The sequence below is a fragment of the Parus major genome, chromosome 1A (genome assembly GCF_001522545.3).
Source record: "Parus major isolate Abel chromosome 1A, Parus_major1.1, whole genome shotgun sequence".
Lineage (NCBI taxonomy): Eukaryota > Metazoa > Chordata > Aves > Passeriformes > Paridae > Parus > Parus major.
Genome location: NC_031773.1, coordinates 20,996,559 through 21,023,762, shown reverse-complemented (window position 1 = coordinate 21,023,762; position 27,204 = coordinate 20,996,559). Strand labels below are relative to the sequence as shown.

General features: G+C 35.4%; 1 protein-coding gene across 22 annotated transcripts in view; it reads right to left on the bottom strand.

Annotated features, from left to right (window-relative positions):
* Window positions 1-27,204, bottom strand: part of CADPS2 (calcium dependent secretion activator 2) — a 281,050-nt gene that overhangs the window by 41,425 nt on the left and 212,421 nt on the right. For 10 of the 22 annotated variants that reach the window (XM_015627846.2, XM_033514317.1, XM_015627830.2 and 7 more), the window contains 5 exons: window positions 17,694-17,797; window positions 16,155-16,163; window positions 14,001-14,157; window positions 6,814-6,955; window positions 6,565-6,684 (listed from right to left, as the gene is read on the bottom strand). In XM_015627846.2, the coding sequence (XP_015483332.1) occupies window positions 6,565-6,684; window positions 6,814-6,955; window positions 14,001-14,157; window positions 16,155-16,163; window positions 17,694-17,797 (532 nt within the window). The remainder of the gene's footprint in view (window positions 1-6,564; window positions 6,685-6,813; window positions 6,956-14,000; window positions 14,158-16,154; window positions 16,164-17,693; window positions 17,798-27,204) is intronic. The other 12 variants (XM_015627840.3, XM_015627844.3, XM_015627842.3 and 9 more) reach the window with 3 other exon arrangements.

Sequence of the window (27,204 nt, the reverse complement as noted above, 5' to 3'; positions counted from 1 at the left end):
GTTCAGGGCTCTGAAGCGGCAGCAGGGATGCAGTCAGCTTCACTCTCACACCTGCATCCCTCCCTTCCAGACACACCCATGTGTCCCTTTCTCCTCAGCTCCAGGCTGCCCTCGGGCCAGGCTGGGAGCAGCAGCTGCCTTCCCTTCAGTCCCTTCCTGCCCAAGGGAAAGGATGCTCTGAGCCACCAGGCTCCTCTTTCAGTGCTGCACGTTTGGACATCCATGCTGCAAAGCAGGATATTCGACACACTTCTTAGTTTAGGCTTTTTCGATACTACATTCTCCCCACTTAGGTTACACAGTAACTTAATTTTGTATCGTATTGTGGTCCTGAAAGAAAACAGCAGAAACAGGAAAAAGGCCCATGGGAGTGCTAAGGTTACAACTTGCACAGGGGTTCTACCTGTTCAGAGACCACTTTCATACATCACTAAGTTTAATTAGGAATAAAAAGAAAAAAACAACCAAGGCTTCTGGAAAATTTATAATCCTGTTAGACTGCTTTTGAGTTGTATGACAAGCAAATATTGAAGATATCATTGCATCTGCTGTGTATGCTGACAGTGAGTGATGCTGTAGATGCTTTGTTTAGACCTTATCTGATTCAAAGGTGACTAAATCAAGTTTTGAGATGATTGGGGTGAAAGAGTAAGACAAATCACATGGGGACAGAAGTGGGACAATCTCAGTATTTATATAACTGTTGATAAAAAACACATTTTCTAGAAAACAAACCAAACTTTCTCAAGAAACAAAACTAATCAGTTCCATCATCAGATCATAAAATTTAACTATTTTTTATTCTCCCACAGTTGTTTCTTTTTCATCTGATAGAATTAAAAAAAAATTCTTTAGGACTCAGGAGGACTAATGCATTCATAATAACATAAATGTAGTTTTATGTACATTTCCTACTTTGTTTACTACTACATTAACCACTAAGTAACCACTTAATTTTATTTAATTAGAATACCAAATTAAGTTTCACAATTATAATAAATAAAATTACAGGCACAGGTCTGTGGAAGAATTCATTCTGTGAAAAACACTAATTAATTTCTTCTTTTTTCATATAATTTTGAGTTTTCATCCCTCAATTTTTTACTCTGCATTGTCCAATGACATCTGAATTTGATTAACATATTATACTAATAAGATGAGGAAAGAAAGTGCTACAACAGAAATTGTTTATTCATGGTTCTCAAATCCAAACACAACAGTCTAATCTGTTTGCTAAATACTGCAAGAGAACTAAACTTTTATTCCTGCATTCAAATCAAGACTGAATCTGTGTCCATAATTTGAGAACCTTTTTCTTTTTCTTTTTCTTTTTTTTTTTGTGAAGGGACAGAATATATTCTTGACTATTGAAAAGTTTTTATCTGAATGTGCGTGTTAAAGCTATTTCAGTCTAAAGAAGGGAATAATACTGCTCTATCAGGAACCAGAACTGACATTCTTTCTTTAAGAACTATAATAGTTATCCATAGTTTTAAAATTAAGCACAAACTCTACTACTTTGCTGGCCAAAACTAAACCTTTCAGGTACTGTCTAGTTGTCCATTCTTGTTAATCAGGTTATAGCAGTAAGAGAAGGTTACCAGGGATTCAAAGAGGCAAATATAATGCACATCCTGTTATAGCCATTTTTTCTAATGGGAATTAAACTTTGCATTTGGTCACACTTTGACTGGGAGAGTGGACCAGGTATCTCCAGAGGCCCCTTTTAAACTATTTTATGACTTTATGCCTTGTGTCATACTGAACACAGCAAAAAAAGAGATCCAAGACATAATGTTTCTCCAAGAACCTGCAGCATATCAAATCTAGGAGTTGTATGCAGCCATAATTCACTTATCCACTGACACCTGAAAGAGGCAGCTTCCCACTGGGCTTGCCAGGTACCTAAGCAGTAGCAATTAGTCAAACAGTCCATTAATAAAGTACACTGGCTGCAAGATACTCCCACACACGACTCCAGAGAAGATGTAGCATAAATAATTTCTTGCCTACATATGAAACTCTGTAGGGTAGCTAGGGATATGAAAACATAAGCATTAAATATCTAAGAACATTATCAATCAATCAAAAGATTCAAAAGCAGCTGGTTTCAATTCTTCTATAATCTACCAAGGACAGGGATGGTCATTTTACAAATTACTCTAATTTCTTTTAAGGTTACTACTGAGATCCTACCCACTAGTGTCTTTTGAGGACCACTTACAGAACATGGCACAAGCATTACATCTCTTGTGAGCCCCCAGCTTCTGCACTCCAGCTTTTCATTCTTTATGCTGCCTCAAAATATATGTTCAGGGCTTAGGAAGTCAACTGAGAATTTCTTCAACAGAACAGGATTTTCAGTAATTTCAGTGTCAGATGTACTCAGCCCCATCTCTCTACTTTTCACCAGCACATGAGGTGGAAGATGGAGCAGAAGTTTTCCAAGCATCAGTTAGTGCCAAGTCCCTCAAAGAATACGAGGTACAGAGCTACCCCATGACTCCTCTTAGCTCAAGAGTGAGACAACAATCTAGGGATCAAGCAACCAAAACAAGTTTCTTGAGTCTTCTTTCTTACTGCATATTAGTATTTTTGGAAGGAACAAAATTTGTCCCACAATATAAATTTGTCTTCCAGAATGCTCAATAGGACTTAGCTATTCAAAACTCCTTATTCCATAGAAAGCAGATTAGCCAGATTTCACTATGCCATCAGTCCTATGGCTATACTTTTAAATACCCATCCTTGGAAATGCAGGCCATGGCCTCCTACCACTGTACAGGAGATAAGCTCTGTGACAGGAACACATGTGGCACTGCAGATACACCCCCTCAGGACAGAGATGAGAGACGGCCTCCTGACTCATTCAGCACTCACAGACACAGAGGGGCCCAGCACAGGAGCTCAGACATATTCAGACCAACTCCCTCTACATAACTATTGGAGCACTGTGACTGCTCCAGCCTTGTCCCTCTTGGCACTCATTATAGCTGAGCCATGGCAGCAAGAATATAGATGACACTTTTCCTTTGATTTTGCTTCTTCTGGGTAGGAGACAAGACAGGACTATTCTCCTATAAGCATATATCTTAGTCCAGGTTTCCCCAGCCTTGAATTTTCCTGAAGCTGATGTTTTAGATTGGTACCAGATGGTAACAGACAAACTCAGATGTGTATTATGGTTAGTGACACTATGTTATGTCTTCACTGAAAAGAATAATCTATAAATTAAACCAAAAACAATTAAAATCATCCACATATCTAAGTTAAAATCCAGGTCCAGAAGATGCAAAATAAAAATCATATTTAAAATATGAAAAGCAATTTAAAATAGTATCTTTGAATTAATGAAAAACTGAGGAAAACCTCCTCATTGTGGCTGATTGAAAGCTTTTACAGAATATTCAAACATTTTTGCTCTTTAAGATTATCTTCAGCCAAATGGAAGAGTAATTCACAGTGCTCTGCATGTCTAGCCAACATGTCCTCTGAGTAACCTTCTCTAGAGACCAATCAAGAAAAAGAGACTACTACTTATAACAATTTCCCCTTTTCATATCTCACTTTCCAATGCCTAAAAAGAAGTGGAAAAAAGGTAATAATTTTTCTAAATGTTATAAGTAGCATATAATTATTCCTCCAAAAGAAATGATCAAGGACAAAATAAAGAAACAATTACTTTAAAAATATAAATAATCTTTGCTAGTAATGTTCAAGGGAATTGTAGCAACTTTAAAGTGAAAATGGGGAAAATCTGTCTTCATCAATAAAGCACACAAATGGATGTCCAACTGTGAATATATTTTCACTTCTTTCTCTTCAGTAAAATTCTTAGATAGTCACATAGTAGCTCTATTGAATATGAATATACTTAAACATGAGCTTGAGAGCATGGACACATACATTAGTAAATTTTGGAGAATAATAAATCTCTTTCTATTAGAGATAAAAGAGACACGGGGCTTCAGCAAACCTTTAACACAGTTGGCTCACAGACATTCTCATTCTTTTTGAATCTAGATTCTTTATTGTGTAATTCAAATTGATAATCATTAATTGACCAAAATCATCACTTTCAAAGAGAAAGAGGAAAGTCCAGCAGAACTCTGTAATAAACATAGTAATCCTCTTGCTAAATCATTGGTTTTGTGTCCAGGAGGAGGAAGCACAGTGAATTGGGAAAGAAAGACTTGGGGGAAGCAGTGGAGAGGAGTCCAATTGCACTGCTAAATTAGATGACTCTGCTTACTATATGTATAATTCAGTGTACCCCTCTAGTCCATCTCAGCTGGGCTGTTCATCACATTGAAAGGGTAAACTGTGGAAGCTCTGGTTTTGCTTAGCAGGCATTTGAACAAAGGTACTGGGTTACTCCTTGTAGAATAAGTTAACTAGTAAGTGTGTTCTCCCTGAAAAGGACAGGATGGGAGAAGAGGGAGAAAATAAACCCCTCCTCCTTTCTTTTACATAATAGTGAAAGTGACCCACTTCCTCTGTGAGAAACTGATTCACCATTACCAGGAGAGAAAAGGAAACTCCTTAGCATGGGGGGAGGAACAAGCAGCTTGCAGCGCCTTTTAATATTTTTTTTGGTTTTTTTAACCCAAATACATGACCATTCTGATAATGGTAACTTAATGCTGCCTGCAATATAGACTGTCAATTTATACACATTTTATAAATATAACCTCAAAGCTCTATGTTTTGGGAAAAGAACCTGAAGAGGTGCCTCCATCAGAGCCAGCACCATGGCAGATCTCTTCCTAAGTGCTATGTGTAGTGGTTGAAAGGGGATGATGGCCTTACAAAAGTCACAGCCACAGTAAGAGACATTGTCCACCCCCACTTCTCTTGAAAAGCAGCAGAATGACAGCTGCTGCTGGCCAGTGTCAACCTCACTGCTCACCAAATGCTATGAAAACCTCTAGTTTCACAGCTGTTTGGCTTAGGATTTCATGCATACTGTGCTATATATACCATGAAACTAAATATAAGAACGTGTGCAAGGGTCATGAGCCCATGACTGCATTTTATTATCCTTGCACGTGTTTGACAATAGAGTCTAGGAATATATAGCTGCACCAAACCCTTCATTTAGGAAAGATCTACCACTATAATCCTCCAACTAGAACCTGTATTAATTATAAATTCAGTATTCAAAATACATGAAATTTCATCTATACAATTTATTTTTACTGGATGGGGCTGCTAGAAAGCAGACTACAAGAGCACATCCAAGATTAGCAAATCTTCTCTGAAAGCTATTCTTTAAAAAAAAAAGTGACCTTTGAAAACCCTGGGATAACAGAGAGGAATTTGAGTTCCAGAAGGCCAATTAGTTTGTATTCAAAGCTGAAATGACTTGCATAAGCACATCAGGAGAAACCTAGCATTACTATAGTAAACACAAAAGGTACCAAAGCCAAGGATTAAGAGGAATTCTGTCACTTTTTAGGGGAATTAACAGCAGAACAACAATCGTAATACTCCCTTTTTACAAGGAGTCACATGAAAAAGACAAGGGATAATGGGTTCAAGTTACTTCTGGGGAGTTTCTGATTAGAAAGTAGAGGAAATTTTTCACAATGAAGACAATCAGCCATTGGAATAATCTCTCCCAGAGGAAATGATGGATTGCCCAACATCGCATATTTTTAAAATTTGTCTGGACAGGGCGCTAGGCCATCCTAGACCACGCTTTTGCCAAGAAAAGTTGGATGAGATGATCCTTGAGGTGCCTTTTTAACGTGGTATTCTGTGACTGTATTAACTCTTGCAGAAACAGGTCTAATGCTGTTTAGGAGTCTGTCATAAAACTTGAAAAGACAACACTTGTCTTGAAATGATATCAGCAAATGTGCTTTGAATGTGTGTTTTTTGAAGTCATTCACATTCATGCTTTCCTAATATAACTTTTGCTAAAATTAGTTTCTTGAGCCTTTCTCTAACATATAATTAATTTGTCCCCACACAGAAATCAGACCTTTAACTATGGAGTATTTCCACAAAGCACTGAAATATGGGGGAAAAATCAGAAAGAATTTTTTTTTTCTCAAGCAAACAAAGAAAGGGATGTACTTCTATTCTTGGCAATTATTAATATTTTACTATTTTCCTGTAATATGGATATTTAATCTGATGACAATATTTATAAGAAATGGTTTTTAGAACCAATATAAAATTATTTAATAAAACCCATGCAAAAAATGTAATGGGCTGCCTCATTTTACAAAACTACAATCTAAAATCAATCATCCAAAAGGTTCCCCACTGCTTATTACTTCAAAAGAGTCATTAGGTTGTTTAGAATACTAAATATCATTCCTGCTATGGCAGACCTTTGCCAAGGTGATTTTCTAAGTTACCAGGTTTAAGACTGCTACACTTTAATGCACTAGAAAGCGCAACTCACTAACAGTCCATGCTTGGCTCACTCCCAAGAAACAACAATTTCCAGCTAAGAGATGATAAACACCATGCAATCCAAATACAGCTGCACAGAACACTAGCAAGGCCATGCAGAGCTGACATACAGTCAGAAAGTTATTGAAGAATACACACGTGGAGTCATACAAAGAAGTCATCCAGGTTGGTGTGGTAAAGTTAGGTATTTGTGGAAGATTAAGAGGCAAACTTGGAACTTTTGGAAGAGCTACATTAGGAAGACTGTTGGTGATGCTCCTGTGAAGAAATAAACAATGTAGGAATACAATAAAAAATAGAATATTTAGAGGACAACAGGGGACAACCCCTTATTAGACAGAAAGCTATAGGCAGGTGCTTTGTTAGGATTTTGTAAAAAGCACTTACTTGACAGGTTGCCATGACTCTTGTTCAAGACCTCTGTGAATGGACTGGGCAATTGATGATTCCATGAGATCAATGTAGCGGACAACCATTGGAACAAAAATTTCTTGCAAGTGCTTGTGAAACTTTCCATTGCACAAAAGTGCTTTAGAAAAACAAACAAAAGACAAAAATGTCAGACCTTTTGTTATAGGAAGAAGTGTATCTTAAAATGTTTTCGTACACAAAGATCTCACTTGTGTAGGAAATACAGTTCAGAAAAGATAAATGAAGTGTTCTATAAGGACAGTGTAGTACATTTCAGACTGTCAGTGTAATGAAAACTAGATACATACTAAAGATATTTACTGAACCAGAACCCTTTTGCATTTTCTCAAAATTAATGATATGCTTTGCTGAATCTAAACATTAGCAGTTTTGTTCATTACTTCTACACCAAGACAGGACAAAAATATCCAAACAAAGGAAAAAAAAAAGTATTTGAATGCCATTCATAATATTACTTATAGAATAGTAATAGAATAGAATCTACTAATAGTAGAATATTACTTATTTCACAGATGGGACTTACTACATGAAAAACTGCATACACATGCAAACTAGACATGCTCAGAATCTGAAAATTAGTTTTCCATCACCACTGCTTGTCGTTGTATTCCCTGAAGTGTTCTCTCAGCAAATTCTAGCTCTTCGCACACTAATGTCCTGTCCCACCAAGGGAATATATGTTTCATGTTTTGAATGTGTCTGCCTGTGTTCACCCTTTAATCTAGCACTGTTATTAGGACCTATAATGTGCATATGGAAATCATAGAAGCTCAGGCACAGAGAGAAATTTTCATGACCTTGGCAACCTTATTTTTCCCTTGTCCGTGTTCTGTTGTTTTAAATTCTTTTGTAGGTTTCTCCTCCCACCTATTCCAGTATACAGACTTCTTGTGTGACTGGATGGACACCAAAACCACATTTTGAGGAGGCTTCCTCCTGGAAGGAAGCCTGGATCACAGGGCTCACCATGGACACCATCCTTTAAAATTATAATCCCTTTTGTTCTACTACCCATGCCATTCCATGTCTAATGTCAAAAAAAATTCTATAACTTCCAGAAACTACTTTGCCTTCCATTCCGGAATGACACCCAGCCGAAACTGAACCTGGGAGAGATGGAAACTATGGGGAAAACGTGCCATCAAGTTTCTGTCCCCTATTGCTACTTGTATTGCAAGGAAGTGCCTTTGTTGCTGAATGTCTGAACACTATGTTACTTTTTTCTTGCATACAATGATCTGGAAGCAAAAAACGATTTTCTTGGAAACATCCTTGTAGAACAATAGGAAATATTGTATCAATCACCTTTACCCGAGGAAACAATGTGATCAGCTCTCTTGGTTTTGTGTAACTGCTCTTCTCGCTAAGAATTTTCAAACTTTAATTTCCAACCATTTTAGACACAGGGGTGGAGATATCAGATATATGAAGTTTTTTTTTAAACAGGCATCTAGGTAGCAGGCAGAGATTATTAGGGTTTCCACTGAGAAAAAGGCAGAGGTGTAGGATCATGTCTTTATTAAACACCTGAGAATTCACCCTTGAGAGTACCTGTGAGTCCATTACAAACATGATCTATTATTTACAGTGCTCCTCAAAATAATTGTTAACTAATTAGTTCTGGCTTATTATTTATGTATCAGAAATTCAAAACAGTTTTATTTTTCTCTATTTATAATTGTTTTATGTATCTTAAAACTACGGCACCTTTTATCAGCAACCAAAATGACTGAGGAGGATTTGGATATTAATACAAAGGTTGCACAGTAAACTGCTGATGAGCACTGCCTTTGAGAAACAAAAGGTTGCTGGTATCAATTTGCATATTAGGCTGAGTTTTCAAGGCAACTTTGAGCTGAAAAATAACAACAAGAGTACAACTGTGCCAATTAAATCAATCTTGCTGCTTTGCAGTGAACCAGTAATTAATCAGGCAATCACAGATACTTGAAGGAATAAGGTTGTAGTTTAGTGTTTTCTGAGCACACTGCAGAAATTCCCTGCTACAAGCACTGCTCTGGGAATTACAGTAATGAAGCCTCATGGGCAGGAGGATGACTTGTTATTTCTAAGCCAGCATGAAATTTTAAGATGTCACAAGCAATAAACGTGTTCAACGCTAAAAGCTGAATCATTTTCCTAACATCATGACACCAGTCTTTACAGGGAAGTGAAACTTTCCAAAATTATGCCAACAGTTATTGTCACTTCACCTCCAGGATGTTCCCTGCGTATGCGGGTACACACTCACTAGAGAACTGTCTTGGATCAACAACTCCATGAGCATTCTGTTTTCCCAGGGTTCAGGACATGGCAGCTCTGATTTACCCATCTGGAGATCTCCATCAAGGATTAATGCAGGGCAGGGAAAGAACTCAAAACACAGGGATAAGTGATATGGCTGAGTATCATCAGACTCATGGCACTCTACCCTATGATTAAAATTGATCTTGCCAAAAGGTACCACCTGTGCATCAAAGCAGATGGGAAACAAGAGATCCTTGAGGAAATGCCACACTTAAGATCCCTCAACTACCACTTGTCTTCAAAGCTGTGTAGCTTAATTCTCCATTGTCTTTTCAATATAGACACCCCACACCCTCTTCATATGAGTCATCTCATAGTCATACAAGCAACAATAAAATGAAAGCCTATGCCAGAGCAGGTAATGTACAGGCAATATTAAAGGAAAACACATTACGGGAACAGAAACAGAACCCTGAAGTAGATAGTCTTGAAATATTGAAGAAAAAAATTATTATGTTTTTTCTGTATTAGGAAATATATTAGCTGAAATATATTAAAACATGATGAGAGAACATCAGAGATGGATCTAAAGTTAGTTATTCAGTACTGGAATGAGGTTTCATCTCTAAAAGTAGGAAATGAATCTGCTGTGCCTGCGTACCACAAAAGCGGTGAGGCTTCTACTGCTTTCACTAATACAGGCAGATCTCAGGAGTTATCCTGGAGTCAGCATGTCATGCTGTCCTCAAGAGCTTCTGCAGAATCAGAGGCAGGGAAGAATGACACAGATTAACATGAGTCTCTTTTCCCTTGACATAAATAGCACTCTGTCAGAGAGTCTGTAATTATTCTGCGCTTCAAGGGACTCTACAGAAAAGATAACTTGAATTTTCCAGTATATTTTTAAATTCAAAATAAGAAAGAGTATATTTCAAGAAGGAAAAAACCTTGAGGATCCAGATTTTATTTATAACAATTGAAACTCAAGCAATCACATGTGAAAAGAAAGTTTGTATTCACATTCATTTGCTATTTATACTCTGCCTCCACAGAGAATTTCTTAATCAGCTAGTTAAATTGCAGCAAAAATTGCAAGTATCCCAATTTATATGGAAATTATCTTGTATTTTTACATATAAGACATATTTTAAAAGTGAATTTTACAGGCTTACTTTGTGAAAGCAAAGTTAAAATTTATTTAATCTTTACAAGATTGAGTTACAGAAACAGCTTGTTGCACAATTTACCTTTGTGTACAAGTCCCATTAGGAAAAACGATTATTGGATATTGTGGAAAGGAATAATGCAGCTTGAGTTAACTCTCAGTGTCAGTAACCAAGACATGTAGCTCTTATCTGAAGGTAGGTTATGATTTCAAAGCAGCTCCTAACAGGACTGAGTCCCGGATGTGAGAAAAGATACTCTCTACAGCGAGTGAGAAGTGTAAGGTTTGAGATATTGGGGTGGGCCTACACATCTGATGACCTTAAATCCAAGTTGTCTTCTAACTCTAGCCTGTAGTTTAAGATAGGGTATGATGTTACACATGAAGTCTAGTCCAAAAGTAGTACACAGTCTGTAACAAAGCAGGAAGGTGATGTTCTGTCTTTGGTGGCGTTTGCCACTCCACAACAGCAGTGGAACAAAATGTATCAGAGAATTCCTTTCAAACAGCTAACACTCAACATGCTGCTCTTCTAAATGAGCTTCACCAGACTCTCTGCCCTTTACAGCAGACTCTGGCAGGGTTAGAGCAAGTGCACTGACATTCCACTGGGTAATAGCTGAATGAGAATGAAGATTGTGAGTTACCTTCATAATACTCCTAGTTTTGACTGGTTTGTGCCAAGGTAGCAATGCAATAGTGCTGAGCAACAATAGTGCTAAGGACAAAGTGGCAGTAAGTGACACTTGGAGAAAAAACTCAGTAAGGAAATGATCACAATGCTGAATATAGAGTTCTCTGTAAAACTCTAAAACAAGCAAAATATGCAGTCTCTCCATCTAACTAGGCATATGCCACTGAAAGATATCTCTCACACTATGTTAAATGAAGAGAAATTAATATGTCTGTTTTTTGAGCACTAAAAAGATTAAGAATCAGAATTAATCAGAAGATTAATCTGAACAATTAAACAACTACAGAAAGTAAATTGACATCTAAAGCAGGCCCCTTCACAACATAATTTATAGGCTCTGTGGACAGAAAGTAACACAGTCATTACAGAGAATAAGACACAGTCCTGGGACAGCTATGTTTTTCTTCCCTTTATGAATATCTAATTCCAGAAAAAATAATTCTGATATCACAAGGAGATGTTGAGAACTGTATCACTGTACAATCTGCAAAGCTTTACAGAGTCAGGCGTAATTGTGTGTGGACAATAATAACTCTGGAGATCATTAAAATGTATATTTTAAAAGCAGCTACAATAATTATTTCAAATATTTACAATTTGAAAAAACACATTAAATTTATCTTCAATCTATTATTCATCTCCACAGTGAATGCAATTTTTTAAATAACTTTTTGTGGTTAGGTCTCATAAGAAAAGCTGAAATATTTTACAAGATGGGAAGATCATCCTCCTCCCTCTCTCCATTTTATAAAGTTCTTCAGTTAGACTAAACAGAAATGCAATCATTGATATACTCTGCCTTTTGGAATAATGTTAGAAGATAATGGAGAGTCTCAGGGTGACACAAAATGAAGTCCTTCATGAAAGAAATGAGAAGCTTCAGTCAGGACTTCCCCACCCTCCCTTCTCTTTATAAAAAATTATACACCACATTGGAAAATGCATTTTTTTCTCATTATTAATTAAATATTGATTGAAGTATTTGCCTTGAATCTTGCACCATGTTTTTTACATTGTGTAAAATAGCACATTCGCTATTATTTGAACATACATGAATATGAATTTCCATTATCTCAAAGGTTTTTTTATTATACTTTAGTGGCATAGTTATAAAAATAGTTTTACATGCAAGTTTTCTTTAATGCTGTAGATGTAAGATTGTTTCTTTATTGTTAGGAGTTCTCTCATGTCAGGTTTATGTGAAAACTGATTCATGCACCAAAGATTTAGAGCTCATTTAATGTTCTTGAGATAGAATAACATGCAGGTGTCAGTCCTCCAAATTTCAGTGAAGATTAACCTAATATGCAATATGGTGACCTAACTGTTCTTCATTTGAAAGAAGTCTGAAAAGTAATCTCTGATATAGCCACAGAGTGAGAATAACCCAGTGGGATTTCCACCTCTTCATTTCCTAATGAGTTTTTTGATAATGAGAGGTGACTTTGCCAGTCACTGTGGGCTCTATTATGGCTAATTTACTCCACTTCACTCTCCTTGTTAATTATTAACACTAGCCTTTTTATCCTCATGAGACCACATTCCAGTTTTTCCCTTTTTAGATTCTTTTTCTAAATATATCTTTATGAAGGTGATAGTTTTCAGGACAAGGTTTTCACTTAGGGTAAAGTCAGAATTACTAATTTTACCTTGGAAGGCATTAAAATTGATTATATAAGCATGGGACACTCTTGCTAAAGCTTTTTATGCAGTTGCAAGGTGAAAAGGCTGTTAATTAAAGAATAAGCACTGAGGTATGTTCCACTTGGGAATCACTTCCTGGTAGAATGGTCACTTGCCACTTGCAAACATGTCCTCTGATTAATAGGTGACTAATTTCCATGGTTGCTTTCCAGTGGTTCTGGAAAAAGAAAAAGTGTGTAATTTTCCAGATGGTTTTCACCTGCCAGAAACTGTCATTTAATATATCTATTACCATTAGGGAATTACTGAAATTGGAATACAGGTGTGATATTTCATACAACAGTTTTTTCATGTCCTTTAGTTAAAGTTTTACAATTCTTGTAATAGTTGCTTTAACATGAAAGTTTTCATAGAATGCCTTTCTTAAGCCTGTTCTAGTAATTTAACATTATTATATGTTTACTTTTTTAAAGAAAGAAAAATCAGCAGCCTATAAGTAATCTCCTGCATGCGAGGACAACCCTTGTTTGTTTCTAACACTTCTCTCAGGTTGGAACCAAAGATCAAAGGAGCACAAATGACACAACAATAAAGTTAAAACTGGTGTCACAAATCCTTCTTGTAAGACTACTGTAAAATACCTACACAGTTTTCAGAAACCAAAGAATTGTTTTAAGTGCATGTAACATCACAACTAGAGATATGATTCCTAAACTGAAGATGTATGATGGTAGGAGAAGAAGCTGAATATCCCATCTGAATATAGGCTTCAGATTTTTAACCTGAATTTTAGATGGTTGGACATCACTTAAAGAGGTGCACAATCCACCTTTCAGGAGTCCAGCTCTTCTGAGATATGCACTAAGATTGAAAAATTCCTGCACCCTTTTCAGCAACTTTCTCAAGTGGCATCATGGCAATTTTAATGTTTCTGAAGTTGCAGTTGGCTCAACAAAGGATCCAAACAGAAATTTTTTTGTGTGTATTTTATTCCATTCATGCTAACACTACTACACCTTTACAGACATAACTAGTGTGAAAGAAGTTTAGAAGGCTTAGAAGGAAATCTAAACTACAATTTTATTTAAGCAATATAGATTAAATGCAAACTATCAATACCTCTTGTACTACTTTTACATAATTGACTCAAAACTGAGCAAATTGTGAATACCAAGTGGTTAATGCACTGCCAGAATAAGGACTGAAATGGTACAAGGATAGAGAGAAACTGCTCAGCTTGCAGGAAATGGATACCAAGATATGTATCATAAAAACGGGCATTGCCACTTTTATTTTGCGGATTATCCTATTTAAAAACAAAAACCACGTTTCTAAGGTGTGGGTACATTGAAAAATCTTACCCAGACAGTATGTAAAAAGTTAAGATCTTACTGTCATTTCTGAGGGCATTATTCAGCAGCTGGAAAAGCGGGAAGCTGTCCCAGGAGTCCTGTGGCTGTGCCTCAAGTGCTGAATCCATATCGACAGAATACAGAGACAAAAACTTCTCTGCATGCTCAGCCAGCAGTTCTGGCCACCAAGCAAATGCCTGCAAACATGAAAAACCAGAATTAATAAGCATGAATCAAAGCAAAGAGATGTGCTCCATCTATGTCAGAATACATCTGAGTGACATATCACGTCCTGTCTCATTTGGGGAGGAAGAATGGGCCAAGTGAAAAATGTGAAAATATTTTATAAAACTTTGCATCAAAAAATGTAAGAAATCACACAGATTATTGTGGGAAAGGTGATATGATCAGAATAAAAATAGAACATCAAAAAAATCAAAAAAGGGAATATAAATGCCTGCAACTTTTTTCAGAGAGCAAAGAAAAGTGTGAAGGCCTCACCCTTCAAAAAATGACTGTATGTTACTTTTGATTTCATTAAATTCTAAAGCAAATTAATTTATTTTTAAAATATATCTTTATGAATACATTTTGAATCCATTTGGTAATCAAAAAGGATGGTTTATTGTGAATTTTTATTCCTTGAAGTCTGAGGGTTATTTTTAACATCTAGAAAGTGATTTTAATTCCGACTTTTGCCTTAAAGATGTCAGCTTCTTCTGAGGAAGACATCCTGCTTTCCTTGTGCAAATGCCATAAATCTTTAGAAGTTCACTAGTGTCTATACCAATTTCCAGCAACTGAACATGTTGGAACAGTTTTCTCTGGCAAAAATATATATTCTTAGGCAATCCTTAAAGAAGAGAAGAAATCTGTGAATAATATCAGCAAGTAAAGCCAGCTCTTCATTACAGACATATAACTATTGTACTTTTTTATTGTCATGTAAATCTAGGATTTTAAATGTCAGTATTGGAGCTGAGCATTGGATCAGAGGGAGCTCTGTGATCCTGCAGTTACAGATGAAGGTGAAAGGAGTTTATGAAACAAGATGAACACTGAATCCTGCTGAGAGTGTTTTGCTGAGAGTTTATAAGAACATCTGACAGTGAGAAATGCCTACACATGCAACACAGGAAGATGTCACTGCTTTCAAACTTATGCCACTCATTTTGAATATATAATTTTGAATATTTTGGAGTTGCCAACATGGAACATCTGTAGTTTTATCTACAGAAGAGCTCAATCCCCTCAGCTTCAAATAAATTCACAGAAATCTTCATTTGCATTTATGGCATGTAGGCCCTGGGTGGTGTAGAATTACGTAGTCAGGTCTGAAAGGCATACAATAAAAGACAACTTCTGTAAAGTGGTCTAAAAATGTGTTTCTGTATCATGCACTTTCTGACAACTGTCTGTAGTTCTTTCTGGCATGGGGCAAATTTGGCAAAGGGTTTTAAAGATATGCTGGGCATGCCCTGCTCTTACTGAAAAGTACTTGTGTGTTCCAGTATCAGGATTGAAGGATGACAACTTGAACCATAGTGAGGAGAAGAGGCTTCAAAAACTTTGGCAAGAGTTTGAAATAGAGTCTTTAATCAAACTGGAAGAAATTACTTATTAATGAAGCCTGTTTAAGTAGGAGTTAATTAAAAGAACAGATTCCTTACTCTAGAAAATAACTACATGAAAATAAAAAAAATGTATATAGGCACTGGTAGGGGACCCTTCTAAGAAAAAAAAAATTCTTTTCAGAAAATATTGCCAAAATTTCAAAGCAAAGCAAAACCAAAACTAGAAAATGAGCATATTTTCTCTCAATTTTCTTCCTTGTTGTAAATGTTGACACTTTGAACCCAGACAGAAATTCTTCTGACTCTCTCAAGAGTTATGCATCATTACTTGGGCAGCAAGAAAGAATAATTAAAAAAAAAAAAAGAGCTAAATGTAACAGCACAGTTGTTATGGATAATAATAGACTAAAAGCAATTAGCAATTAGTGACACACATTCTAGGAGAACAGAAACATTGACTAAATTAAAGGATTAAAGGAAAAATGGAGTTCTTAGATTCTAGAAGACACATAAATGTGGCTATACAACAATAGAAATCATCAAAACACTTTTTGCTACATGTTCAATGCACAGCTCCATGTATGAGCAGAGCAAAACAATGCTTAGCTGGAATCACATACCTCTCTTCCCTTTGGGAATCCCCGAAATTTGTAAAAAAGAAAAAAAAAATCTTGTATTAAAAAATGTGATATATTATTTTACAGATTACTGATCCTTTTCATCAACTGTAGCATCAAACACTGAATATTTGCATAACATTATGATGTGAAGTCACCATACTTAATCCCACTTTTGAGTAGGGAATGTATTATTTGACAATCTTTTTCTCAGATATATTTTAACATTGAATTTCAGTGAAATTGAACATACATTACATGAATGAAGGAAGGGGGAAAGAACCTTATCATTATCTTCATTCTTTTCAAGGTATCTTAGATTAGATTGTGAACTTTTGATGAATAAATTTTTCTGAAGGCACATGCAATATATTTACTCTTCTGAAAAACAGCACATCTCTGACTGCAAATGGGTAGTATAGAAAGCAATCTTTGAAAAGAGATGCTTAATCATATATATGTGATTTGGTATGGGTTTTTTTTCTGTGTTCTTTTCACACAGAAGTCCAATTTTTCCTACCATCATGCAGATCAAGACAAAGACCACAATGTATACATTTTATTAAGTAATCATTACACTGTAACACAGTGGCAACAGTAGTGTAGAACAGGACCTCCAGGGAATTAATTTCAAATCATCAAAACAGCTGTTTCTTCAGTATAAGATAAAACATCTATAACAAGTTCACACATGACAGATGCAAGCTAAAAACCAGATTCAATAGTGTGATATAAAACCAGATGTTTTGAATGATCATATTTTATAACTATATATACTAAATAATGTTTATCCCTTTGCATATTTTCAAAAAAAAATATTTATTGAGTTTTTTGTGAACATTTTAAAAGCAATTTCCTGAACCTTAGAAAACTGTATTTACTAATTAAATTTCAATAATATATACAAGTGTATCTGGCCAAGTTAAGTTTTGTAATTCCTTGAGATAAGAGGTGCTAGAATTCTAGTTATTATGGTTTCTGTATAATGAAGCAAAAGATGTGAAAGTAAGAAACATAAATTTGTTTTATTTCATTTCTTCTACATTACAATGCCATTTTAAAAGCACAAGTTTAAAAGCATACTTTTCCAATCAACAGAAGAACAATGGGAATGAGATTATTATAACTATTATTATTTTTCTGTCTATACTCTAGATCTATACAGGATGATGAAAACCAGCATTCAGTTGTATTTTCCTTCTATTCCAAACGTCGGGTGAAAAGTTGGAAGGAAAAACTGTATAAGGCTATGAATGTTTTCCGTACCATTTCATCACCTCCAGCACAAAGGTGCTTTCTCTTTTTCATGCTCTTTAATTTTCGTCTCTAAACCTACAGCTCATTCAAGTGAATTGAAGTAGAGTTTTATTTCACTTCACTTTACATAAGCTTCAAGTCTGCTATTACTCTGTAAATGTGAACTGCCTTAAACATATGTCAGAAAGTAAAACTAAGATATTTCTTGACAGACTTGCTTCGCATCAGGGGAGAGAAAATCTAGGAACAAACCATTCTCAACAGAAAATGCAATTACAGTCTCACCTCAGAATGATGCTCTTCATTCTGCTGCAATACTTCAATACAGAGTTCTGCAAGGTGAAGAACCTCTTCCAGTTTTCTTGCAGGTGTTGCTTGATTCATGGTCTCTGTATGAACACAAAAATGTAAACCAAAATTTAGTTACAAATATGATTTACAGTAAGCAAAAATGATGCCAGAAACTAATGGGAATGGTGCAAACTGACAAATTTCTAAAATAAAAGAGATTTCAAGTGTTAAGGATAATAATCTAATACACATAAACAGAGCTGAATGTCCAGATCACTAAAAAGAGAAAATAATTCACAAGGGCATCAGTGGTCATAGTAAACATCATCTGATTTAATATGTGAGAAATAACAGGTGCATCACTGTATTAAATGATGAATTTTTGCAGTAAGGAAGTTCTTTTTCTCTTCGAGGCCATATATACAAAGACAGCAGAGAGTGGAGACCTTTTTTGTTATTGTCAGTGTAATGTCTTCTCTCCAGATGACTCATTACTGTCATCAGCAAAACTCATACCTTTTGCAGCAATGAAAAATTCCAAATGTTTCATCAAAAAAAGACATTCCATTTTAGGCATATTCAAAAATAAGAAAAATTAAAACCACAATAATTCACACAATTTATTTCTAATAACTATTTATTCAAATAACTAATTTTCTACCTGCTGTCCATCAGTAAAGGTGAATTTGCATTCTTTTCAGTACCATAGCAAAAAGTAGCATTATGAAATAAGGATCTTAGAATTAACACAAGCCTACTAAAAATTCCACCTAAAAGAAGCACAAATGCAAAAGTTACAAATGACATGAAGCTCACTCATTCTACCCAGAAGACTTCAAAAAGAAAGGAAACGACAAAAGTAAATCAAATGTAACTAAAATACAGGGAAATTAAAAACCAATTAGTTTGCAATTAAAAAACCCATAGCACTAGATTTCAGAAAGAATCACAGGAGATAAGGGAAGAGACCAACAGAAGTTTTTTACAAAGATATTTTAATCAGTAGAAGTAACTTGTCCAGCTACATAATTTGTATCATTAGGGATAACTTGAGCATTAGCTATTAGAGCTTGTTTACCTAACAAAACTTGTTGCTAAGCACAAATCATGGTATGATGGAAGTGATGTACAATATAATCAGATATAAAATATGGTCACATTAACCAGGTTTGCAGAGAACTTATAAAGCCGGCAAGGTCAGTGTGGGTTTCAGGAATTCTGTTTTCTCACTTTTTGTGCATGCTTATGGATCACATGGCTATCCAATCATGTGAATACACATCTTCATAAGCAGGAAATTGTATTGGCATTTCCTTCCCACTTTCCATTCATCATTACATAGAACATTAGCAGATTAATTAGACAATTCACATAATCTCCTTGATGTTAGTAAGAATATCTATCTGCATGCGAGAAATATATTTAACCCAACTTTTCTAGCAAGTCAAAACAACATTCCAGACATTTTAAAGGCAGGTAACCTTATCCAGTTCTCCAGCACTAACACACTAATGCATATTACAGTGATGATACAGCTTTGGTGCAATTTTTATAGAAACACTGGATTAGAATGTCCAGAAAGCATCTGCTTCAAAGTGACTAAAACTCCCCATTGTTTTCATGCAAAAACCAAGCAGGAAAATTAGTTATTGAAGCAACTACAAAGAATTCCTTAAATTTTATTAAAAGAGAACACGTAACCAGTTACGTTGAAATAGTTTTTCTTCTAAAACCAGAATTTAGCTCAAGAAAGAGTTGGTGTAGGAACATGGGTCAAGCACAAAGCACACACCAGGCACAAAACCCCATTCATAATGCCAAGATCACTATTATCAATACTGTACTGTATTGCATTTACAATTTTTATACTGTACAATGTTTATATTAATATATATTATATTAATATAACAATATATTAATATATTAATATATATTCAATATATATGAATATATATTGAATATATATATATAATATATTCAATATATTCAATATATATTGAATAAAGAGAGATTATAAAGGATTGGCCAAGTGACTATTATTAAGGTTTTATATTATAAAGACTACTATTTGATTGAGACTAAACCAGTGGTTTCTACACTTATCCTGGACTGCAATTGCTCTTTCTTCTAGTGGTCAGTGTCCTCCCCTCCCTGAACACATAGCAAGTACAATTGATACAGATCACATACATCACTAGCAGTGTCACTGATGTTAATGAGTCTTAGGAATAAACCAGTGACATTAATACAGAGCATGACTGGAACATCTGATTTCAGCATAAACATCTAATTTTGTTACAAACTCAGCCTGATCTTCATTACTTCACCACTAACCAAGTAAACAAAATAATTGCATTCACAATTGCATACATTCCTAATGAAACTAAATAAGATGTAAAATGCTCAAAAATTGTAACTTAGAAGCACTCCTCTAAATTATTAAGAAGCCAATTCTAATAATTATGTTCAATCTCATGTTGCATTTTTGCACCAGAATAAACTTATTCCACACTTGCAATTAGCTCAAGATGCCCTAAAAATGGCTATTAAAGGGATATCATTATCACTAGGGAGAGCAGGAGAAAAAGGATTTACCATCTAACTGTTGAGATTATCCTGCTCCACCACTGTGATAAGATCACAATGAAAGAGAAATACAGTCTTGGGCAAGTACCAATTACATTGAACAAGACATTAAGGAAATGCAGTTCTGGCCATCTGGGCTGAAATGATGGATTTTGATCAGAAATGGAAAAGAAAGGGTTTTTTTTTTGTTGTTGTGTTTGTCTGAAAGGCATCATAAGCCTAATAAAATGAAGGATGAAAAAGAGGATCAGAAATGTTCACACACAGGGGATGTGGAAATACAGTGTTCCCAAAGTGGAAACACTTGGGGAGGAGAGGACCAACCTTTGACCAGGGATGATGCTAGCAGAAGACTAAATGAGTCATGATAACTGATTTAACCTAGACATTTTAAAATTTTCAGTCATTGTGGGACTAATGATCAGGAACAGTTTTTTTCCATAGAATTAGCATGTTTAGGAGGAAAAAGAGTATGAAAACTGTAAATACACCTTTGAGTATGGCACGTTTCCAATTGATGTTTCATGGCAGGAATGACTAAAAATGTGGGCTATATTAGACTGAATCAATCCCAATTTCATGTTTTCATAAAACTCATCATGCTATTTACTAGTTTACATTGAAACTATTTATTACCAGATAAAAAATGCAAATTGCCCTTAATGTTTCTAGCTATTTGCACTATTTTTAAAACCATTATTTTCCTAGAAGATTTGTTCATAAGAAAAGGTGGAAGAGAATTGCACTCAGTCTATATCCCTGCACAAATCTGTCTAGTTTTTGGTTTTTTGTTTTGTTTTTTTTGTTTACTTATTTACAGAATAAATCAGTACATGTAATTTCTTTTGCCTGATATAGACTTCCCTACATTTCACTTAAGCTTGATCTAAACCTGCCTTTTCCTGTGTAGGTTACCACACCAGCTAGCCATTTTTCTCTTTAACTGAAGACCTGTCAAATTCTAAGGAATGTGTTTTATGGATATCCACCATTAACAAGGGACTATGAAGTAATTTGAGAAATAAAGAATGAAATATTAACTTTATTTTTTTTAAAAAACCCCAAGCAAGTAGTGTGTACGAAATATGAGTAGCAATAAATTCTTATTTGGAAGTTTCAGAACCTCCAAAACACCTGAGCCAAATACTGTTCTTGTCTTTGTAAGCATAAAGGAATTACAGGAATGGAAATCAGTGCTGTCAGTTTTCATTATATTCCTGATGTCTTTCTTCCCACAATTACTAAAGGTTGTTAAGATGTGTTTACACTGTTCAAACTAACAAGTTGCAGCAGGAGTCGAGTCAGTAAATATGCTGCTTGACATCTTTTAGAAAATAAACAGAAAAAGCCATCAATCATCTGTTTCCAGCTTCACATCCTGCCAAAAAGAAAAAGCAAACCAGGCTTTGCAAATAATGGATGCTTTCTCAAGTATGCATTACCAGTGAGTCACATAGGTACCGAGAAAATATTGTTAAATGAGCTAAGTTAACTGAGTGAACCGCTACTGAAATGAAAAAGTGACTGCTTCATGAACCAACAGAGCCTCGGGCCACAGGGGGCTGTCAGATCATCCAGTCTCACCTCCTGCATCACACAGGTCAGGGAACTTCTCCCCAGTCCTCCTTTTTGAGACTATCAGGATGTCTAAAACCTAACAACAGTGGGTCTAAAACCTACCTTAAGCTTGCTTTCCACAAGAGAGTTTATCCTTGAAATGCACAATTCACCTCTCTCATTTTCTCCCCAGCATGTAAGCTGTTAAACATGTGTGATTAATTTCTCATTGACATTTCCTGAGCACAGGAATCTGCTGATTAAAGAAGTATTTTTTTCTTGGTTATGAATACAACACAACTAGGAGACTCCTGTCTCTGGCCTGCCAGTCTCCCCCTCAGTGACACGGCATATATCCCATATATCCCTTATTTTTTATCCCTTGTTTTCCCTGATTTATATTTCATCCTTCTCCCTTTTCTTGGAGATTTTCTTGCTCTGGAGCATGTCCAGAACCAGAGCCTCAGCAAAGCCAACCTGTCTCCAGGCAGAGGTATTGGAAAAAAGGTAAGTATTCTGAGAAGCTCCCAAGTTCCCAGCCTCAGCAGGCTTACAGTAAAGCAGGACACAAGGTATATTGATAATACAGACACATCAAAATTTGAGCTTTATGGAGCCAACTCTGCTCCAGCAGGACCCATCATTTGGTCTTTTTAACATGTGAAACCTGCAAGATTGCTTGAAGCTGATATGTTACTAAACCCAAACTGACTCTGAAGAGTTAACCCCAAACTGGGATAATCTAGCCATTATAAGATTACTTAGATTACTTACATTATAAGATAACTTAGATTTGACTGTGCTAAATTTTTGTGCAATTTCTCACAGAATTAATTCTGCGTGGAAAAGTAAGGAGGTAGATCTGGAAGGACATTCTATATTTTTCTGTTAAAAAAAATTATCCAGCCTTATACAAATAGTGGAATTTAGCTTTAATTATGAAGCTGAAACCAGTCTTTCCATAATTGCTTTCTACGATTTCAATAGCATTTTAAATTCTAGGGGAACAAATAGAATTAATTACCATTATTAGCTAAGTACAGAAAGACTATGAGATTTGTGAAAAGTTAGAGTCTAGAACTCCATGACCTACCATTTTATTGTGTCATGCTACAATATTTTCCAGTTTTTAAAATTTATCATAGTATTCAATGGAATTACCTTAATGGGGCAATCACAGGTTCTTTGTTTTGTTTCTTTTTTTACAAAAAAGGGAATCTTGGTTCATTGAAAAACAGAAATAAAATCAAAAAGGTAAAAGCAGAAGCAAAATCTCTTTTTTTTTCCAGCTGATCATCAAAGCACTTAATATATGATTTTTTTTGTATTCTAATTTTGGCAACACAGATACAAGCAGTTGGTATCTTCCTTTCTTTCTTCACTTCTAATTTCACTTCAAAGGGGGAAAGAACTAATGTTGTCAGCATTTCCTGATACTGTAGAATAAAACTCAGAGATAATAAACATGACAAACTGCAAGGTTTCATGAATAAAGATAACTGAATTGATGAATAACTCACTATAAGATGGAGAGAAAACTGGCATTTGAAAATACAGACTTAGTAAAAAGTATTTTTAAAAAACCAGAATATTTTATGACTCTAAATTCAGAGCCTTATTGAAATCTAATGCTGGCAGGCAAGGAGAAGGGAAAAGAGATGTTGAAAATGATTAACTGAAATGAAATTTGAAGAAATTACTAATTGAGGACATAAAACAAACAGAAAATAAAAAAAAATATAACAGAGATTTGCAAAGGTAAGTTGGACTTGTACTTTCCTAGATAGGATATTTTTGTATAAAAGAAATTCAGTAGATCCCATGTATTCTAACTTTAATAAAGCATTTGATGCTTTGCCTCATGGGAAAACTACCAGTTGAGCTGAAGAAAATGAGGATTAAAAAGAAACAGTGTGGGGTATAAAGAGGATGCCTCAAGTGAAAGGGAATAAGCAGTGCTGAGAAAGTGCATAAAAATGATTCTTCAGAGATTCCTTGAAGATTCATCTTAGCTTCCTTTGTATTTTCACCAGGGACTTTAGAATAAATATTAGGAGCATATGACAATGTGTAAAGCATAGGAAACAGACAGATGCAGTAACAAGAATTGGATGGGAGAGAGAAACATATTAAAATACCGTCAAAAGTTAAAGAAATACATATTAAAATATTTTGAGAAGTAACAATACATTTTGACACATGAACAGCAATAAACATTTCCTATAATCTGGGAGTATGTCAAAATGATCAAAACTGTAAGACTGGGTTGAATTAACTTTTCAGAGAAGAGCTGTGTGACACAACCACGATACAGACATCAGAACCCACGTTCCTTGACTATATTAGATAAAATGTTCCTGTTATAACAGTACTGTGAGTACTGTGCAAGACATCTCATGGGGATGACTTTTCACAGTTCTTGCCGCCAATGTTCAAGAAGGTGGAATTCAAACTTCAATAGAGAAAGACTCCTGAAATTATAAAAATGAAGAGCAGGCAGCTCCTCTGAGACAAGTTGATGAAAGCCTAGGTTGCATGAGTACTAAATAAATAAACTCTAGTCTAAAAATGCATCATAAAGCATGGAGGAACTGGAGATGACAAAATGCTAATGAAGGATGAAACTACCCCTCCTTCATTTGGGATACAGGACAAGGTTGGCATGCTTATGTTTGGGAACTAATTTTACTGAAAGGTGATACACCTGCATAGCAAATAGGACTTGAAACTACCTTCCCATGGGTGAGGCAGGGGACTGAAAAGGGGCAGCACAGTGACAAAAACTGACTCAGCCCTAGTGTTAAAAGATGTAGGCATTTTTACAAAGGAGCATCAGGATGCATACCTAACAATCTGGGGATTCTTTTAGAGACCTCTGGTCCAAAACTGAAACCAGGGATGTTTGCCCAAATCCTCATTTCCATTTAGTTGCACAACAGAGACCAAGAAGGTGCTATGCTGCTGTGCAACCCACTTTTGTTTGTTCAGTGAAATGAACATGCATGGAGAGCTTTAATCAAGTCCTCTCCACGTACAATGACTCTCTCCACTTGCCTTCTCAGCTTCAATAATGTTTGTAGTGTTCTTCTTTTTAAGCCAGACAGATCCTTCTGAGCCTTGAGGGCATTTACATACTATCCTTCCTTTAGAAACTTGTGTGTAATGAGTATGTTAATGATCTATGTTTTAAAACCCAGCAAACTTCTGAGTGTCTCCTGACCTTCTCTTGTATGGAGTTAACATTTATTCAGCCTTTGGCAGTCCTTCTGATAGAAACAAATTTTGGCATGACAACTGATTGGTCTTCGAGTAACTGTACGCTCCAGAGTAACTATTTGCTCCAATTTTGAAAAAAATTATTCTTATTCCTTCTATTCAAATTGTTTGGAAGAAGGAGCCCAGTATACTGAGTTACTACAGCCTTTTACAAATAGTGAGCTAAAAGACAACTGACTAATAATTCAAATCTTTACAATCTATTGCCTCAGAAATTAATATCCGTGGGCAATGACAGATACTTCCCTGATTGCTTTCCAGACATTTACCACTTAAATCCCTTTTATATCTGCACAGCAAGGTAATGCCCCTGTGCTGAAAAATGTAGTTGTGTATAAGTTCCTGTCTTTTCTCAGGCAATAACAGCAGCAATAGCAGAACTAATTAGTCCTCAGCCATTCAGATTTCTAATAAATTTAATAGGGAAAAATATTAATTTCTGAGAAGGAATAAAGAATGCATTTTTTTACTCTGTGTGTATGGATGTGTATAAGTGAAAAAAAAAAGAAGTCTGTAAGGAAGGCCATCTTTTTTGAAGGACAGAAAACAGAGGCATGCAAATTTCTATAGGCTCTTCATAGCAAGTATGCAAAATGCATATGAAGAATACCGCTTGTCTCTGTCCTCAGAATCTGGCAGGTCTGTTTATGTGCAACATTATCTACAGGAAGAGCTAATGTAAGTTAAATACTGAATAAGACAGGAATACATGCCATACATAAAATGATTTAGAAAGTACTTTCAGGTGGTGGAGCATATGCTGAAGTGAAAATGGGTTATACTTAGAAAGATATTTTCATGTACTGATGCTGTGATTCATATCCTTGACAAATTATATACCCTTGCTGCAAACTACCAGGGCATTATATGACAGTTCTTAGATATAGTTCAAAATTACAATAGTAGGTTTCCTGCTCTTCTCCTCATAATGGTAATTACACTGACTGAGCAGATTAGCTACTCCATAAGAAATTCAGCTGCACATGTAATAAGGAATGACATGCTGAACCTTGCGTAATTGCCATGGCAAATGTAATTTTTGTTAAAAAAATCTATTCTATATTCATATCAGTACAATGATGGGGGAGGCTCAATAAAATGTCATCCTGACTGTAAACAAATACTGTTGATGGAAATGCTGCTTATACCACCATGTTTGCCATTAAGAAAGTAACCACTGTCTCTGGGAAAACATTCAGAGTCTTGTTCAACTGAGACTGTGAAAATGAGAGCACTTGGGGAATAGATCAGAGAACCTGGCAAGCACAATGCTGAGAAAGGGTTCTCACAACAAAAAGAATCTGCATATTCACCTCTGTATTACCTAACAAGGACACTCCTGAAATTCAAGATTCATTATCAGTATATAGTGCACAAGTAAAAGGTTAAAGAACAGTTGTCTAGAAATAGGTTTTCTTATTTTCCACAAAAATAAAATATATGGTATTTGAGTTAAGCATATTGTACATCAAGTTCATTATGTAATCTGTAGGAATCCAGCAAGAGAAAAAAACAGGAGTAGGATTTGGCCCTAAAATGTCATTGCATTGGGATATGTCTCAATGGCTTTGTCTTTTGCATCAGAGAAATGTGTTCAGTGCTACACAAAATTCCAGTGGACACATTCTATCTGTTCCTTTCAATAAAATTATTTTTTTTCTGAGTTTCTGATTAATTTTCAATTGCATTTTTAGTCAGAATTGGTATTTAATTAAGCAGCTAAATTATAAACATAGCCTATAAACCTCTAGCTTCAGCTAACTCACACAGTGAATTTCCACTTACTCACTGTAGGTGATAGGCTTTCCTCTCATCCATTCTCTAATCTAGCTATTTGCCAGGTCACTTAAGGGACAACTTTGCTATCCTGTTTTAAGAAGGGCAATGGTTTCTTTCAAATCATGGAGAAACCTAATGTAAAATGACTAAAACCAGGTACAGTAATTTTATTTATTTATTTATTCATTCATTTATTTCTGTGCCTGTAACTGTCATCTATGCTTAATGGTTTTGGGTTTCCCACATAAAGAGACTGAGAAAAACAAAGATTAGCAGGTGCCTGTCACAAAGAAGATTTGTACTTGAG